Here is a 16,367-nt window from a genome sequence, read left to right as displayed (position 1 = left end):
TTCAATTACGCGTTATATATTTCATCTAATCAAGCGGCGCAGCAACATGTTATTTCAAATATTGTTATGTAGTAATTGGTTAATCGTCTATCTTTTTATCTTTCGATGCTTTACAAACGCGAGATTACCTTCTCAAGTCTTATCGGTTCTTGGATACACGTGCTTTTTGTTACACGATTTGCGCGTGATGCAATCTCGAACCAATACCTATATTGTATAATAACTTCAAAATTGTGTAAAGAAAAGAAGTCGGCACGTGGAAATAGATCTCATTTTATGCATAGAAAGAAACCAGGACAAAGATCAGCCGGATACAATAAAATATTGAAGATGTACGCGTACGAGTATCTGCGACGACTTTCACAAAAAAAAAGAAAGAAAAAAAAAGAAAAAGAAAAAAGATATATTCAAATGGACATTGAGATGGTAACGAGCAAATTGTATCTCGTTGCTGCATAGATTACGTATAGATATCTCTGCACTATATATTTATGTATATATGTCAATGCGAATATATACGAAGTTAAATACGGAATAGCTGTCGGGATGCGATCGGCATCACCTGTTATAAAATCGGTGCTTTATCTCTGGCGCAGTAAATTTAAAAAAAAACGCGACTCTTTTTACGTAAAAGCGCACCAATATCGTAAAGCCAGTGATCTTTATTTTATTGACAAATGCTTATCTGATCCGTAGTTATTCAGAGTCAACTAGATCTTTTGTTTTCTTTCGTTTCTTTTTTTTTTTTCTATATACGTCATTGCATACAATTAAATTAGCGATGACTAATCGTTAGTTACCGCTGCGAGTTATAAATGATAAATGAAGAAAAATGTAATAAATAAAGCGTCAACCTGTGCGAGTACAATTCAGATGCGCAATTTAACGTTTTATGCGAACATCGTCAATAACAATTCTTTTAAATAATTTGCCAATCGCTAATGTTACTAGCCATCGAACAAAAATAGTAAATCAACAATAAATATTCCACACTCGAATATCTTTTCATAGCTGCAAAATAATATTTTGCAATCAATTTGAGAATCATATGGAATAATGCAGTAATATTGCATCGTGCGAGAAAAGTTTTTTGCCATGAATCGTAATCGCGTAATTTTGTATTTGATTGCCTCTTCAAATTATGACTAATCGAAGGACGTATACATGGTATTTGATTCAGAAGTACTAAGCTTTTAGGGATAGATAGAACTCTAGTAAACAAGTAAAAAAATCCCGTACCATTTTATAAAATTGTCGTTTGTAATTGAAAATAAAATTAAAATGTCTTGCGTAAAAAGCGACAAAAAAAGTTACAGATGAGTGAGCGCGACAGATAAATTAAAATAAAAATCTTCCTTTCACCTATCGCGCTCGCTCACTCGTAGCTTCCTTGTCGCAGCCTGATTTTTTGATTGGACCTACTTAAAACTCGATCGATTTAGCTGTTATTGAAATTCGGTAATCTCTCTATCGAGATCTCGGCGACTTGCGTTAATGATCTCGCACGCAAGTTTGGACTCTATCGAACTCGTAAGTGGGTTCAGTCGAAAGATTGGCATCGATTTTAATAACAAAAGTGCCTCCACTTTTAGTGTACACGATGTTAAAGCTAAGGTATAACGATGTAAAATCTAAAATGTGAAACTTTCGATTATTTATTACTCGGTAATAATTATGAATTTTGCAAAATGATACTTGACTTTTCGTCTTGTATTCTCATTGCCTACCAACAGTTTTCGAAACTGAAATTTTACGTCAAACACCCTGTACATACAATGTATAAATGTTTTCTTCCTCAACGAAATCGCTTTGCGTGCAAAGAAATCTTATCTTCTCACGACAAGCAAATTAGTAAATTGGCCTGAACTGCAAACTATATAAATATCGCATACGCAAACTTATTAATGTGAAAATTGTGGAATATTACGGAGTTTACTTTCGAGTTTTGTGCAACCGTTACGTATTTTTGCACCCTGGTAAAACGTATTTGTAACAGAATTGCATCGAATAACAGTACGTCCGCGTGTCTTCTCGAGAGAAAATTAATCTGTAAGAGAAAGAGAAGATCACGTCGCGGATGTCTGGATCACAGGTGTGATTGGCTTCCTTGGCAGTATTTTTTTATCTTTGTAATGATAATTATCACACGCACATATGATTCTGAAATTGATTACAAGACATCGTTTTGCAACTATCGGCAGACGGGTGAATCGTAAACCCTTACTACTGACTTGTAACCTATTATTGTCTTCGATAAAACTCTGATCACTATACTAGCAATTAGAAACATATGCTTAAAAAAAAATTATCAATAACGATCGCGCAAATATTAGCCGACGTAACCTTTTTCTCCGATTAATTTTTGTTTTCCTCAGACAAAAAGGACCTCCTTTTTCTTCTTCTTCCGTTTCTCACGAGTTTCGTTAGGTGCACTCGCACCGACGTGTTACGCAAGATTCTCGCTGCGAGAGGACAAGGAAGGATCCATGCACGCGCGTGACAATGGTCACATTCAGCGGAGAGAAAAAAAAAAGAAAAAAAAAACAGCTTATCGTCTGCGAATAAGTTTGTACGCCCTAACGTCAAGTTCTTCTACCGAGTGCGACCGACAACTGATTTGTGAGATGATCGCGAAATATGCGGGCGGCGTAACGCCTATTATCGGCGTCGCCGGAGAGATCCTTTCGCGCGCCAATCTCATCATTCTCGTCGATTCCCTCTCTTTCCGCCACGTGGAAATCCTCGTTTCGAGGTGAGCCTGTGAAGATCGCGCCGCCACATCGCAATAGAGGGAGAGAAGACTTGGAGCGGCGCCGCGGTCAGCCTACCTCGGAGGGGCGACTCCGCGCTCTCCGAGTTCCTCTTCCTCTGCGATTTTACAAGTCGGCTCGCGTGCCATGTACGTACGCACGTAGACAGACGCATTTGGCGTAGACACGTGTGCGAGTACCCCGACCCGCGTCCGCGTATGGCGCAGATTTAACGCACGCACACGCGTACATATTCGTATTCGCCGTTCTATTGGCGGAGGAGCTTAGTCCGCCGCTTCGCTCTTGTAGTACATTTCAGTAGTATATATAAGGGCAACTCTTTCGGACCGATCATGCATTGTAACCGGAGGGTGTGACCGCGACACCACAGCATAATTGTCAGTACGTGCCTCGCCGTTTTCTCGTTGTTGTCAAATTTTTTTTTTTTCTCCCTTTTCGATAAAGTGCCGCTTGGCGGAGCGGAGCTTTTCATGCGACTGTCACGCCGAGAGATTCACTCAGAATTCTTGTAACTCCTTACGGTAAGTTCTGGTCATCGCAGCTTCCGCGGATCGGTACCGGTACCTTCGATTCGTGGGGAGTTGAGACAAACGTTTCTTTCTTTCCTTTTTACCAACACCGCTAAAATTTGCGAGACCGCGCTTCGTTTACCGGTGAATTGTTTAAAACACGCTATCGTACTCCTCATCTCGACTTTGACTTGATTACTGAGCAGAGGTAAACGGTCTTTAAAATAAAATAAATAAATCGATTTTTTAGTCGATCCCGAACCCAAAAAAGTGTGACCGATTAACTAAAAAAAAAAATAAGAAAAATATCGATCAAAAATAATTGCAGGTAGTTTCATTAACTAATATAAGTCGACAATCGTGCTTCGTCTCTGCCGTTCAACGGATGTTAAAAAATGATAGATTAACGCGTCGATCTAAACCATCAAGTGGAAAGCACCCGATACCGAAACAGGGTGACCGCGGCTTTAACGCGAAAATTACGAATAGTCCGGTTAAATCTCGCGTTGTGACCACCTTAGAAGGATGATAATGAGAAAATAATTCAACACGTGCTGATTGCAGCGTTCAACATGACCATCGCGGCGATCCTTCTCGGAGAGGAGTCTTGGGTGACTGTGTTTCTAACTTTTTGCCTGCTATCTCTGCTCTTGGTGCAGCTAGTACAACGTGCGATATTCCTGCATGCCCTAAGGAACGTGCCCTATCCTACCGCGCTGCCCTTAATCGGCAACGCATTCCAGATTAGCGGCTCGCAAGAAGGTAAGCCCTACCACAATCGCATCTTAAAAAAAAAAACCTCGCGAAACTGTTAAATCCCACCGCAATCCTCACGATAACGAGTCGATCTTTGGATACTTTGTATTACGACGTAATGATTCGCCAAGATTCGCTGTCGCCGTCCAAGTTCTCAAGCCGGTCTTCAAACAACTTTAAATAACATTCGCCAACCGGCGTTGCTGCCAAACAACTTGTTACACGAAAAAGTATTGGTAAATATCGCGCCTGCCTGTGCGTTTCCACATGGAAATGATGCCAGTCGAAATGTAGAATACAAATTTCACTTTTCATGAGAAAACGTTCGCTCTCTACTTGAAACGATTCCTGAGCTCGGAAGAAATTGTTTTATTTAGTGAAAGATGGGTGTCAACATACGTACGGTAATTAATATTCGTTTTTCTAAACATTTCATAAAGTACGTTTTATCCACAAGCAAAGAAAATTTTTCCCTTTTTATTTTTTAAGATAAGATTAAGTTAAAATAACTTTCTTGCTTAATTTGATCTTAAAAACGTTACGTCAAAGCATTTGACCTAAGTATTAATAGATTAATCTTTTTACATGTGTAACGCTTGTCTTCTATAATGTAACGTTTTTGAAAAGCAATCTTTATCGAGGTCAGACATTTGCACTTTTCAAATGTAAAAAATTCTTTTGTTGCATAAATAAAATATCTTGATAAACAAGTCAGAAGTCAAAAGATTGAGATAAGCAGATATATCAACTATAGAAAGTAACGGTAACATTTTGTTGTTAGGAAAAAAATAAATGTGTAGAAAAAGAAAAAAAAAAAAAACGTTGGGTGCGACGTTGCATTAATTTTAATACTTATTTCTTAAAACTCGTAAAACTCAATGTACATTTTTAGTTGACATTAATCGACAGCAAGCGTTACATAACAGATCGTAATATTCCCTTTTTTTTAGCAGAATTTACGTCGCACGAAGTTTATTTCTTGAAAACGAAAAAAAGTCAGAAATCTCTACTTTTCGGTGCAGTTTAACAAATAACTTATTCTTTAAATATTAAAAAGGACCGTTATTAAAGTGTTGAGTAGTCGGTGTAGTCAAGCGTAAAATTTATTCGGTTAATTGCTGAATTCTACCAGACATTGTAATGTAATGCAAATCGATTCGATGCATTACGAATACTGGGACACTTTAAACATTGAATAACAGTCTTAACAAGCTTCAGAAAAAATTTACGAGCAGTCGCTTTACATCCGCACTGCCGAATACTCCGTTTCAAGTTTTAATTCGACGGGCGGTCGCTTGCAAAATTCACGCGGGTAATTCTGCAGCGACGAGAGTGCAATGCAACGAAAGATATTGAGGACAAACACGTGTCGGGTGCCGCACGACCGGCGCCGTGGATCAAATAAAATATCTGCGCAACCAGATCGAGATAATTTAACCGATAATTTTCATTCATTCGTGAGTGCTTGCAAATATTCTCGGTCATTGAAAAACCCTGTTACTAAGTATGTGAAATTAAACCGAGAAAAAAAAAACAAAAAACAAAAAAACAAAAAAAAAATCGAAACTTTTATGTGATCAGTGACAAAAACGGGCATACTCGATTAATCACCGACGTTGTTTCTCGCACGTGATAAGTCTATATAAAAAATAAGTCGATCTGTATTCGTTTCTCTATACGCGAACGTTTTTTTCTTTCTTAAAAATATTTGGTCCAATCAAACCTGTTATATTATAACATTTCGGTTGAGTGAAAAATTGGAAAAATTCTTTCTCAGACATATATGTATATTCTCCGTACGTTTATAGGTTACAAGAAACCCACGATTTTATTACGCATTTCCTTGATTAGGTCGATCACATTGATTACTGTGACGTACTTAAGCAGAGCAATTTCACGTAACTTTCACGTAAAGATACTCGTGCCGAAAAAGACGGAGAAAAGGGAAAGCAGAGTGATTCGTGAGTTATCATCAGTCCAATAATCGCCCTGCCTATCGTGCGTGAGATAAAGAAAACGAAGACGCGGACGGAAAAAGGAGAGAAGACGAAGTGGAAGAAGCGGGTCGAGGTCGTTCGGGCGGTCCAAATAGCGGCGCATAATTGCATGCGATTTTGTATGGGCGACGTTACGTAGCCTTCTCATTTCGACCAGGAAGAGGAGAGAGGCCACAAAAAGAGAAAGCACCGCGGGCGGCAAGGGCTCGTTCGTGCGAAGAGAAAAGGGAAAAAAAAAGAAAAAAAAGAAACGAGAAGGAAGAACACGCCCGGGCGGTGCTTCAAGATTCGGACCTTCAGCATCTCGGTGCTAAATGGGGGTCACGTCCATCACGTCATCTTTGCACGTGGATGCGGTTCGCGCCTTTGTGCGTGCCCCCCATTTTAAGAACATCCCGTGACGCTCGAGATCCGAATCTTACAGCATCGCGCCTTGCCCCCTTCTCGCCCCTTAGCGCGAGATTCAACGCGACAGACTGTCGGAATGATAATTCCGGGCTAGACTTCGGCGAGACGTTCGTCCTCGCTCGCAAGAAGGAAATATAATGTTAAACGTTTCAACACGCACGTTTGCTACGATAGACAAATAGCGGCGATTAAGAAAGGAGAATTGCTGAGCGATTGGCGCAAAAGGCGTGTTAATCACGCGCCTTTTACGCGTCGCGGCGTCAATAACTTTGCGCGGATGTGCCACGCTGAAAGATGGCCCTGTCGCCGGACAATTGTTAATCGACGTTTCGTTGGAAGCGAAATTAATGTTATATGGATTAATCTTCGATCTGAAGCCTATCTATCAAGATTGCTGACTGGAAGATTTTTTTTTCTGTCTTTACTTTTTTCCACTCTTGTAAAAACTAATAAAATGTAATTAAAATCCCTGTTGAGTAATAAATTGAAAAAATATTGATCAGACAATCTCATTCGATAACGATTTTTTTAAATGTATTATTGACTGTTAAATTCCTTGTCTCTTAACGTCTCTCAACGCGTGTACATACGTACAGCTCTTGTATAAAATGCATGTGGAATAAAAATTACGTAACGATCAGGTAATTATTCGAAGAGAAAAAAAAAAAGAGAGAGAAAAAAACAGAAAAAAATGAATGAACGTAAGAAAACGGAATAGGAAGATCGTTTGAAAACCTAAGACGAGACTTTGATATCTACTTGTCGTCATTGCTGGAAAAACCTGCTACAGTGTAATGCAATTTAATTCGCTTTTATTTATGTAACACACGTGGAAGATATTACGTGCGTTGTGTCGAAGTTATTCTTTATTTAATTTCGCGGTGTTTACGTCGATCTTTACGGTGGTGATAAGAGACGAGGCGGGTACGTCGCTAAATTAAATCTTCAAGGAATTCTTGATCGTTTGAAGGATGTATCTTACGATACGTCAAGGTCTTCAACATACCTATCGCTCTTTTTAGAGAGAATGCTTCTTTTTTTTTTTTCTTTGCCGCCTAACTTTTTCCTCTCTTCTACCTCTTACTTTTACCATTCTTCGTCCACGTGCGGTTCACAGTGCACATTTTCAACCGGTCAACGTCCGGTCGGCTTCTTGACCGTCAACTCGCTGCACGTGTAGATTTCTCTCTTCATTATTCCATTCGCAATTCTGTATCTGTCCTACTCTTTCTCACTCTTTCTCTCTCATTCTCTCTCTTCCCCCTTTATATCATTTACTCTTCGTGTTTCTTTATATTACTTTTTCTACAGAATCCCTTTATCGTGCATCTCGTTCTAATTTTATTTTGCTCTGACGAAGTTTGTTCTCAATTGATATATCTTCCCTTTTCTCTTTCTATTTACTTTTCTTTTTACTTCACTTTTATCCCGCATCTCGTTATATGCTCTTTCTTTTTATCGCGAATCTTTTTTTCTCGTTCGTGCCTAAGATCGTGGTTTACTTTAGTGAGAACAAATCTAGAGCTACGATAATAACGCGATGATTGGTCAGACACGAAGCTGTAGAAGATTTATTTCTGCACGACGTCGCGGGTCGGTGACCGCGACAATGATTGAAGATGATCTTCGTAGGAAACGTTATAAATGCAATAACGCACGACATGTGCACATTCGACGGGTGCTAAATGCCTGCCGACCCCTGAAGAGAATTATCGATAATATATCTTTGAAAAGTTCTACAAGTGCGTCCTCTCGAAAATATATTCATTAACCCACCCGTTAAAAAAAGATTTTTTTTTTTATTTATAATTTTTATACCTATGTACAACTGTTTTTATTTAATTTTTTTATTCCACTTCTTTAACTTTTCTTTTTTAACGATAAGAAGAAAAAAAAAATTAAATACGTATTGAAATGTTTTTGTGCGCTTGTCTAGAATTAACTGGATGATTAATTTATCTATTTCAGAGTTTTTTCAAAACCTAGTGAAATGGTCGCAAAAGTACGGTGACATTTTTTTAATCTGGGTTGGTCTGCGACCCTTCATCTTTCTTTACAAAGTGGAGGCAGTGCAGCCTCTGCTCAGTAGCAGCGTTCACATCGACAAGAGTCTCGAATATGAATACTTGAAGCCATGGTTGGGTACTGGTCTAGTAACGAGTAATGGTAAGTGACTTTATGTTAATTAACATGTTGATTAAGTAATTAACATGTTAAAAATAGACGACGGCGTTACAACGATAATGAAGATTAGCAAAAAATATGTATCATTTGATATACAGAATTTCTTATGACGGAGATGTGATTAGATAAAAATATAAAAAGGCGTTATTCAATTCAATATTCGCGATACGGTTCTACGTAATTAAATTACTCAATATTTTATCATTACGTGCATATTATTGATAATCAAAATTCTGTGTAGCTCGACAACAAAACGCATAATATTTGCATATGAATCAACGTGTTTATTGTCGAGCATCGAATAAATTATCAGGTAACATATTCAAGACTGTTTCGAGTTATTTTTATTATGCAATGGTTCTTGTGATTTGCATGAGATAAATCGTGTTAGCGTATAGAAATAAAAACGCGGAGTACATGAATGAATTCATAGATAATAATTTATTCGCGACTAAACGCGGCGTAATTGGTCTACGTATAAAAATAAATTCATCAAATTACTTTGATCATCTCTGATAGTAAAAGTATCGTATAGACGATTCTAAACTTACATCGAAATAAAATATATCGATTAGAATCGAGTAAGTTTTTTCAATGTAGTTACGTAACTGGCCTTTAAAAACATGTGTACGTTTAAAAACTTCGTTTTCGAATTGTAATTTATTCGACCTAATCTCGTGGCTACAATGCATGCACGCGCGGTCTCGTTCTTAAGATACCATTCTGATTTAAATTTCAATGAACAACAATGTTTAGCTACTAGATACATTTGCCGAAGAATACACGACTGTTTCGCTATAATACTGGTAATGTACAATTACTATCAATTTTACAAAATAAAAATGTATTAGCGATTAAAGAAAATTAAAATATACAGTACTTTTAAGACATCAGAGATCTCGATTATGTAACACAATGTTTAAGATGTTTGCTCTGTAAATGAGACCATCAATAAATAATTGATAATTGTAACTCAATAAGAATAATACACGTTGACGTATTTGTCGCATATTTAAAACAATTTTTGATTTATACGTTAATGTTAAGATATTTTAAATATTGCATTTAATTACTTGTCGTTTTTTTCCGCGATACATAAAGTAGGCTTGCGAATTGTTTTCTTGGACATTTTTCGTTTATCGTCACCACGTTTATTATTGACTTTCTGACTTATTGACTCGTTGACCCAATAATAAAATATAGTTCTCGTCTTTTACGCATCTAAATGCCATTTTTATTATTTTAAACACAAATACAATTTGCGTGACATATCAACATCAACGCCATCGTTCCTCAAGTTTTTACGAATTTTATAATAATAAACTTTTAATTGAAATTAAAGAAAGTAAAGCTAAAGTAAAGAAAAAAGCATTCTTAATTTGTCACACTACACATCTTGACAGCGATGCGGATGCAACAATATATGTACAATTGTAAGAACAATTATGTGCAATCTACATTTCAGGTGAGAAATGGCACTTTCGCAGGAAACTCCTGACACCGAGTTTCCACAACAGCCTCCTCGAAATATACTTAAAAAACGTGAAAGAAGAAACGAACGTCTTAATTTCCTGTCTTCAAAAAGAAGCGGGCAAATGGTTCGATGTGGTGCCTTATGCGAAACGTGCTACCCTTGACATTATATGCGGTCAGTTGAAGTAATGTAAACCCTAATGTTTCAATATACCTTCGTTTAATTTATATATAAGTAAATGTCTATAATATATATTACCAAGGAAACAAGCTTTGTTAATTCAAGCCATAATAATAATAGTCATAATTTATTGTTTTCATTACTAAACTTGAAAATCTAAAATTTTTCTATCACGTTATTATGTATTTATATTATTTTTTTTATATTATATATTTATATGTATAATCTACGGATTAATTTCCTTCGAACTCCAGTCATCTGTTAATGAGTGCCTCCTCTTTATACGTTTGACGATTCACAACACCGTGATCTGCGATCTTAAGTCGAGGTCTCATCTCTTTTTCTAATGTAACTCGACAATAACGAAGCTTCTGTTTGAGTTCGCGGTGCCAAGATGATGTGGTAACGACTATCGTTTCCTCATTTCTTCCGGCAATCTTAATTTAGCTTTCTGCTTGAACCTTGTGCGCGTTCATTTCGAGTCACGGCTGATATCCAAAGTCAAACCGAAGCGAGTTATATTATTAGCTCATTAACTCACGGCCACCCGCAAGATTTTCGAAGACCGAAACGAGACAGAAACGGGAAGACCGAAGTAGAATAAAAACAGAATTAACGCGAGATAGAAATGTAAATTTTTTTTCTATTTGGTATGAATCCATAAATTCTTAAAACGTGAGAATAAAGCTTAAAAGACATTTAAAAAAAAGATCTCAAGATAAATATTAATGCAAATAAAACAGTTTGACATAATGCACTTGACTAAATATAATAATTACCGCAACAGTCATTTAATAAAAAATCTTGTCTATAAATCTCTAGCAGATCATTAAATTTGAAATTTCTTCACGGAGTAAATAGTCGCAATAACGTCGATATAAAAATAGCCTTCTACTTGGACTTTGATATAGTAGTTTTGAAAATTGGTAAACTGTTGCCGTCACCTGCACCATCCATATATGCGGCCTCGAGTTTTCATTACGCGAAAAAGCATTATCAGTACTATTTATTTCTTTTTTTTTTCTTTTTCGGAAACTTGTTCTGTAACGATCAGCAATTTCTTATCGAGCGCAGATTGAGTCTTGTAGATTTTGCGAGATCATCAAAGTCGTGATAAAACGTAATTAAATAATCCGTTTACTTAAAATTCTAAAGCGATATTCGCGGAAACAAACATTTATAATGTATACACTTTCACGCGATAATAATTTTTCTGTGATTCTCTTATGTTTTTGATTAGTTTGACTTATTTAACACTCAGAATTTTTAATTACCAGAGAAATAGAGCTCGATTATCTCTCGCCGTTTGTCTATTGAACATAAATCTTTTGACTAAGCAGTATTAAATTGAGTAATAAACACTCGCTGTGTTACTTTATAATTTTCATAACAGTAAGCTATTACTTAGATTACTCAGATAAAACAATTATCATAATAACGTATACAATAATTAACATTAATTACAAATCGGTATATAAACAACCCGTGTGTCTCATCTTGTTTTTTTTTTCTGTGTGTTAAAAGAGTAACTAATTTAATACGCACCAGCTTTGTAGATTACAAAATTTTTTTATGTGAATTTAAGTAATAATAATGAATTTTAATTTAATAATTTTATTACAGATACCGCGATGGGTTATAAACTTAATGCGCAAAGAAATTCCAAGAACGAATATGTTAAAGCTGTGGATAAGTAAGTTCGCGATTTTTACAAAAATACTTTTCTTTACGATTATTTTACAGAATAAATATATAATGCAATATGCGCTTTATTTAAATGATACATCGGTCTCTAATTTTCAGGATTGCATCTATTGTGCAAATGCGTTTCGTAAATGTATGGATATCGTCGGATACGATATTTAAATTGACCAAAGCGGGTAAAGAGCACGACCATGCAATCAAAGTAATACAGGAATTCGTTGATAAGGTAATAATTATTTCAATTAAATGATAATTTTGTGTCGCATATCGCAGAGTAACGTTATTGCTAAACAAAGTAATTAATGCGAATTAATGTAATCAGTTGTTTGCAACTTTATGACTATTTTGTATATGGACCAAAATTATTTACCGACTAAATTCAATGTAGGTAATATATTAATTTGTTAAAGATACAACTACAGGCATTCGTCTAGAAAAAAAAGGAACAATGCCTTTTTTTTCAGCGCCATTAATTTACAGTCCATCATGTGTGTATTGCACAGAAAAAGCATGTTATTATATCTTTAACTTCTCTCTTTATAATAAATTCTACTTTCATTTCTCAAGTGCACGTTCTGAATAAAAAAAAAATATAACTCTTAATAACTTTTCTATTCGAGAGGTCCCTGATCTTTTTGCAAATATATAAAAAGAAATATCGATAAATCTCTAGGTAATTGCAAAGAAGAAAACTGAATGGATGCACCACAAGGGCGACGACAATTTCAACGGTTCAACGAAGAAGAGACGAGCCCTGCTAGACTTGCTGCTGGACGTATCGAATAACGGCACTATCCTTTCGGATGAGGACATTCGGGAAGAAGTAAACACTTTTATGTACGCTGGACATGACACTATGGCCACTAGCATATCATGGACTCTTTACGCGCTAGGACGTCATCCCGAATACCAAGTACGTTTTTATAGCACCGTTTTTGCTATATCTCTGATGTAATAATTTAAAAAATGTAAAAGCTGTAACTATTCAGACGCTCTAACTTAAAGACCCTTCCTTCCATTCTTTTTTTTCCAAGGAAAAAATTCTAAACGAATATAACGATGAGCTGGGTATGGCTGAGATTACGTTGGAAAACGTACAAAAATTAACATGGTTGGAAGCTTGTATCAAGGAACAGTGGAGGATGTACCCAGTTGCCCCGCTTATAGCGAGACATATTTACAAGCCGATCGAAATAAGTAAGTATTTCGCGTGTCTCTTAATGAATTAATAAATACTAGTAGAGTGCTATTGCATTGGAAAATTAATCTAATTTACGGGATCTAAATTGCAATAACCCTTAGAAATTCCTACATTAACTCTGCCAGGTAAATACTAAAAGTGATTTATTTTTTATATTAAAAACTGTACAGCGTTGCTTTCAATCCTGTCTTTAAAAAGCAGAAATAGATTGAATCGAATTCGTAATTACTGCTCTTCCGCGATAAAATTTGATTCTCTCGCTTGGCACACTTCTTGCCACGAGAGTGAATAAATATCGGCTATCAAATAGTTATAGTTTGACAATTTTAAGTGGCAATGTTATCGTGACGCTTTGAAAATATTTTCGGAGCACCGTGGAAATTATATGTAATATTTAATATCAAATGTTTAACTTATTACACAGAAATATCGGATTAGTTTTATTTTATCCGGTTTTATATGTTTAATTAATGTACGAAATAATATTATTTTTCATAAATTGTACGATTCGTACAATTTCTCTTAACGTTGATATGATAACGTCGGCATAAAAAAAAATACGTCTTACTCACCAGTTCGATGCGCAGCGGTGGAGTTGTAGCTACGATGCACACTGTAACATACAAATAAAACATAAATTGTAGAGATGTTCGGAATAATATTATTAAAAAGAAAAATAGCACGCGGCTTTATTCAATTTTGCAATTAAACAGTGAAAACCAAAGTTATTTAATATTTAATAAAAAAAATTTTATAAATAAAACTTCTTAAATAGAAAGTTTCTTTCTTTGTTAATTATTAATTATTTTATTTTAATTTTTATTGAAATGACAATGCTATCCGGATAATTATTAGAAAATTGTTAATTGTACGTAAATAAGAAGTTATGCTCACCGAAACGTTGCTCCACCGAAGCATGTGCCCATCCTGGGTCTCCTCCTCCTCTCAGAACTCAGATCAGATCTTTCCGCGTACAGGACACTCGCGACACTCGCGAATACGCGCGCGGATTGTAGACTCTAATATTCGCTCGACCCAGGCGACACTCCCGATTTAAAGAAAGTCATATTATAAACTTCGATCGCCCGAATACTTCTGCGGATGCGCGACGAACCCCGACCGTGGTTCGTTTATACGATTAATCGGCGGCGGTAACATTTTATAATCCTCCTTCAGATTTTTACCCAAGCTAAACAAAAGTTAGATCGTCCGCGAAGGCCAGTGGTCGGAGAGATTAATTTGCGCGAACCGATACCTGCAAACAGCAAATTTTCAGCGTTACAAACAGTAGAAATTTTGGTTGCCTGCGTACTGCACGAATAGTGCGACTCCGACCGACAATGACGTATAGAGTAACATTAACCGAGCAAGGCATGTAACCTCATGTAACGTAATTCGCGCGAATGCTGCCGCCCGCCTTTGTTTAAATGCTTAACTAATATCTGTACGCAGTTTAACGCGTTACAAAAAAAAAAAAATAAGTTTACACACCGAATATAAAAAAGAATAAATAGCAAATAACGCAGATGAAGCACGCGCTTTCTAGTATCTGGTACTTTAAATAAAAAATTTTGATTATTTATTTGACGGTATTAAAGAATTTCTACAAGAAATTTAGCTATTGTCGTTGTTACAATTGGCGCAAACATTTATTTATAAGGTATCCTTCTGTTTTTAGTGGGCAATCAAATTCCACCGGGCTCGACAGCTTTAATCAACTCCTACTTGCTGCATCGCGACGAACGTTACTTTCCTGATCCGCACGTTTACCGGCCGGAACGATTTTTGTCCGACGGTCCAAAATTACCCCCTTACGCTTTCATCCCCTTCAGCGCCGGCTCGCGCAATTGCATTGGCTGGAGATTCGCCACGTTAGTTATCAAAGCGGTCGTTTTATCCGTTCTAAAAACCTTTCGCGTGGAGGCCTTCGACAAGGAGGACCAGCTGCGCTTTATATCAGAGTTGGTGCTGGTCAACGCGAACGGAATTCGTCTCAAAGTCATTCCGCGTGATTAATATTAAATATTATTAAAGAGTACTGCGTACGTTTAAAAGATTATAACGCTGCTACCATTACCGTTAATCTTTTTTTTTTTTTTTTTTATAACGTTGCTGTGTCCTGCATTTAACGGCAAGGGTAACGGTAACGCGTTACTTTTATAAAGTAACGTTCTCAACCCTGTATATAATACGTATAATACATAAATAAAATATATAGTATATATACTATTACTTAATAATTAAAATAATTATTATTATAAATAATTAAATTCTCATATGCATTATATATTAATAAAATTATTTCTTCTGTAAAAGTGTCTAATTAATAACCATTGCTGGAACGATAAATAAATATAAAAAAAAAGAGGTTATCTATCAAATGACAATTCCGTAACAATTAATGCTTTAGATATCATCAAAGTCTTACGACCGATCCCGATCAAAATTCGTAGATTACGCGACTAGCTCGGAGAACAATATACTATAATTAATCGAGGAACAAACTCACTTCACGAGAAAGTAAGATGATCTCGGGTGGTCCATGTACGGAGAGGATAGACAGGAGAAGGATATTTCGTCCGAATTGTACCGCAATTCTTCCATTATGCGTGAGTCTTTCTTCCACAGATCCTACGCCGGCGCCCGTAAAGGACAGAGTAAGGTGAAACGGCTACGTGCTTACGTGTCGAACTTGGAGTCGTACGACTGATCCTAACCGAGCGCATCCAAGCTCTGTTCATGTATCTCACCCTCTAGACAGGTTAACGCGTCCACTAGAAATTCGTAGATTACGCGACTAGCTCAGAGAAACAGAATATAATTAATCGGGGAGTAAACTCACTTCACGAGAAAGTAAGATGATCTCAGGTGCTCCATGTACGGAGAGGATAGACAGGAGAAGGATATTTCGTCCGAATTGTACCGCAGTCCTTCCATTATGCGTGAGCCTATCTTCCGCAGATCCTACGTCGGCGCTTACAAAGGGCAAAGTAAGGTGAGGCGGCTACGCAGCCGTACGGTGCCTACGTGCCGAACTCGAAGTCACACGACCGATCCCGACCGAGCGCGCCCAAGCGACCCCGAAGTCCGAACTCTGTTCTACACGCTGTCGTCCGACTTGTCAGAATCTGAGCTCGGCACGTAGGCACGTATGTCTGTATGTATGTATGTATGTATGTATGT

The 16,367-nt window shown here is 36.7% G+C and overlaps 1 protein-coding gene across 1 annotated transcript; it reads left to right on the top strand.

Moving 5' to 3' along the window:
* The first annotated feature begins 3,064 nt into the window (after positions 1-3,064).
* On the top strand, positions 3,065-15,499 carry LOC139103079 (cytochrome P450 4c3). Its single transcript, XM_070657430.1, has 9 exons — positions 3,065-3,292; positions 3,845-4,042; positions 8,410-8,607; positions 10,091-10,273; positions 11,903-11,972; positions 12,083-12,209; positions 12,657-12,896; positions 13,018-13,180; positions 14,863-15,499. Exons 2-9 carry the CDS (start codon positions 3,853-3,855, stop codon positions 15,198-15,200), a joined length of 1,509 nt encoding a protein of 502 aa, XP_070513531.1. The 5' UTR covers positions 3,065-3,292; positions 3,845-3,852; the 3' UTR covers positions 15,201-15,499.
* The last annotated feature ends 868 nt before the right edge of the window (positions 15,500-16,367 follow it).

This window comes from Cardiocondyla obscurior, linkage group LG01 (genome assembly GCF_019399895.1).
Source record: "Cardiocondyla obscurior isolate alpha-2009 linkage group LG01, Cobs3.1, whole genome shotgun sequence".
Taxonomy (NCBI): Eukaryota; Metazoa; Arthropoda; class Insecta; order Hymenoptera; family Formicidae; genus Cardiocondyla; species Cardiocondyla obscurior.
Note: the sequence above shows the minus strand (reverse complement) of the source record. Positions and strands in the feature narration are given on the sequence as shown.

What these genes read in the sequence shown, in the direction of transcription:
- LOC139103079 (XM_070657430.1), top strand. Translation starts at nt 3,853, where the DNA reads ATGACCATCGCGGCGATCCTTCTCGGAGAGGAGTCTTGGGTGACTGTG. An exon ending in TACAGGAATTCGTTGATAAG is followed by an intron (nt 12,210 to 12,656) that starts GTAATAATTATT and finishes ATAAATCTCTAG; the next exon opens with GTAATTGCAAAGAAGAAAAC. An exon ending in TTACAAGCCGATCGAAATAA is followed by an intron (nt 13,181 to 14,862) that starts GTAAGTATTTCG and finishes TTCTGTTTTTAG; the next exon opens with TGGGCAATCAAATTCCACCG.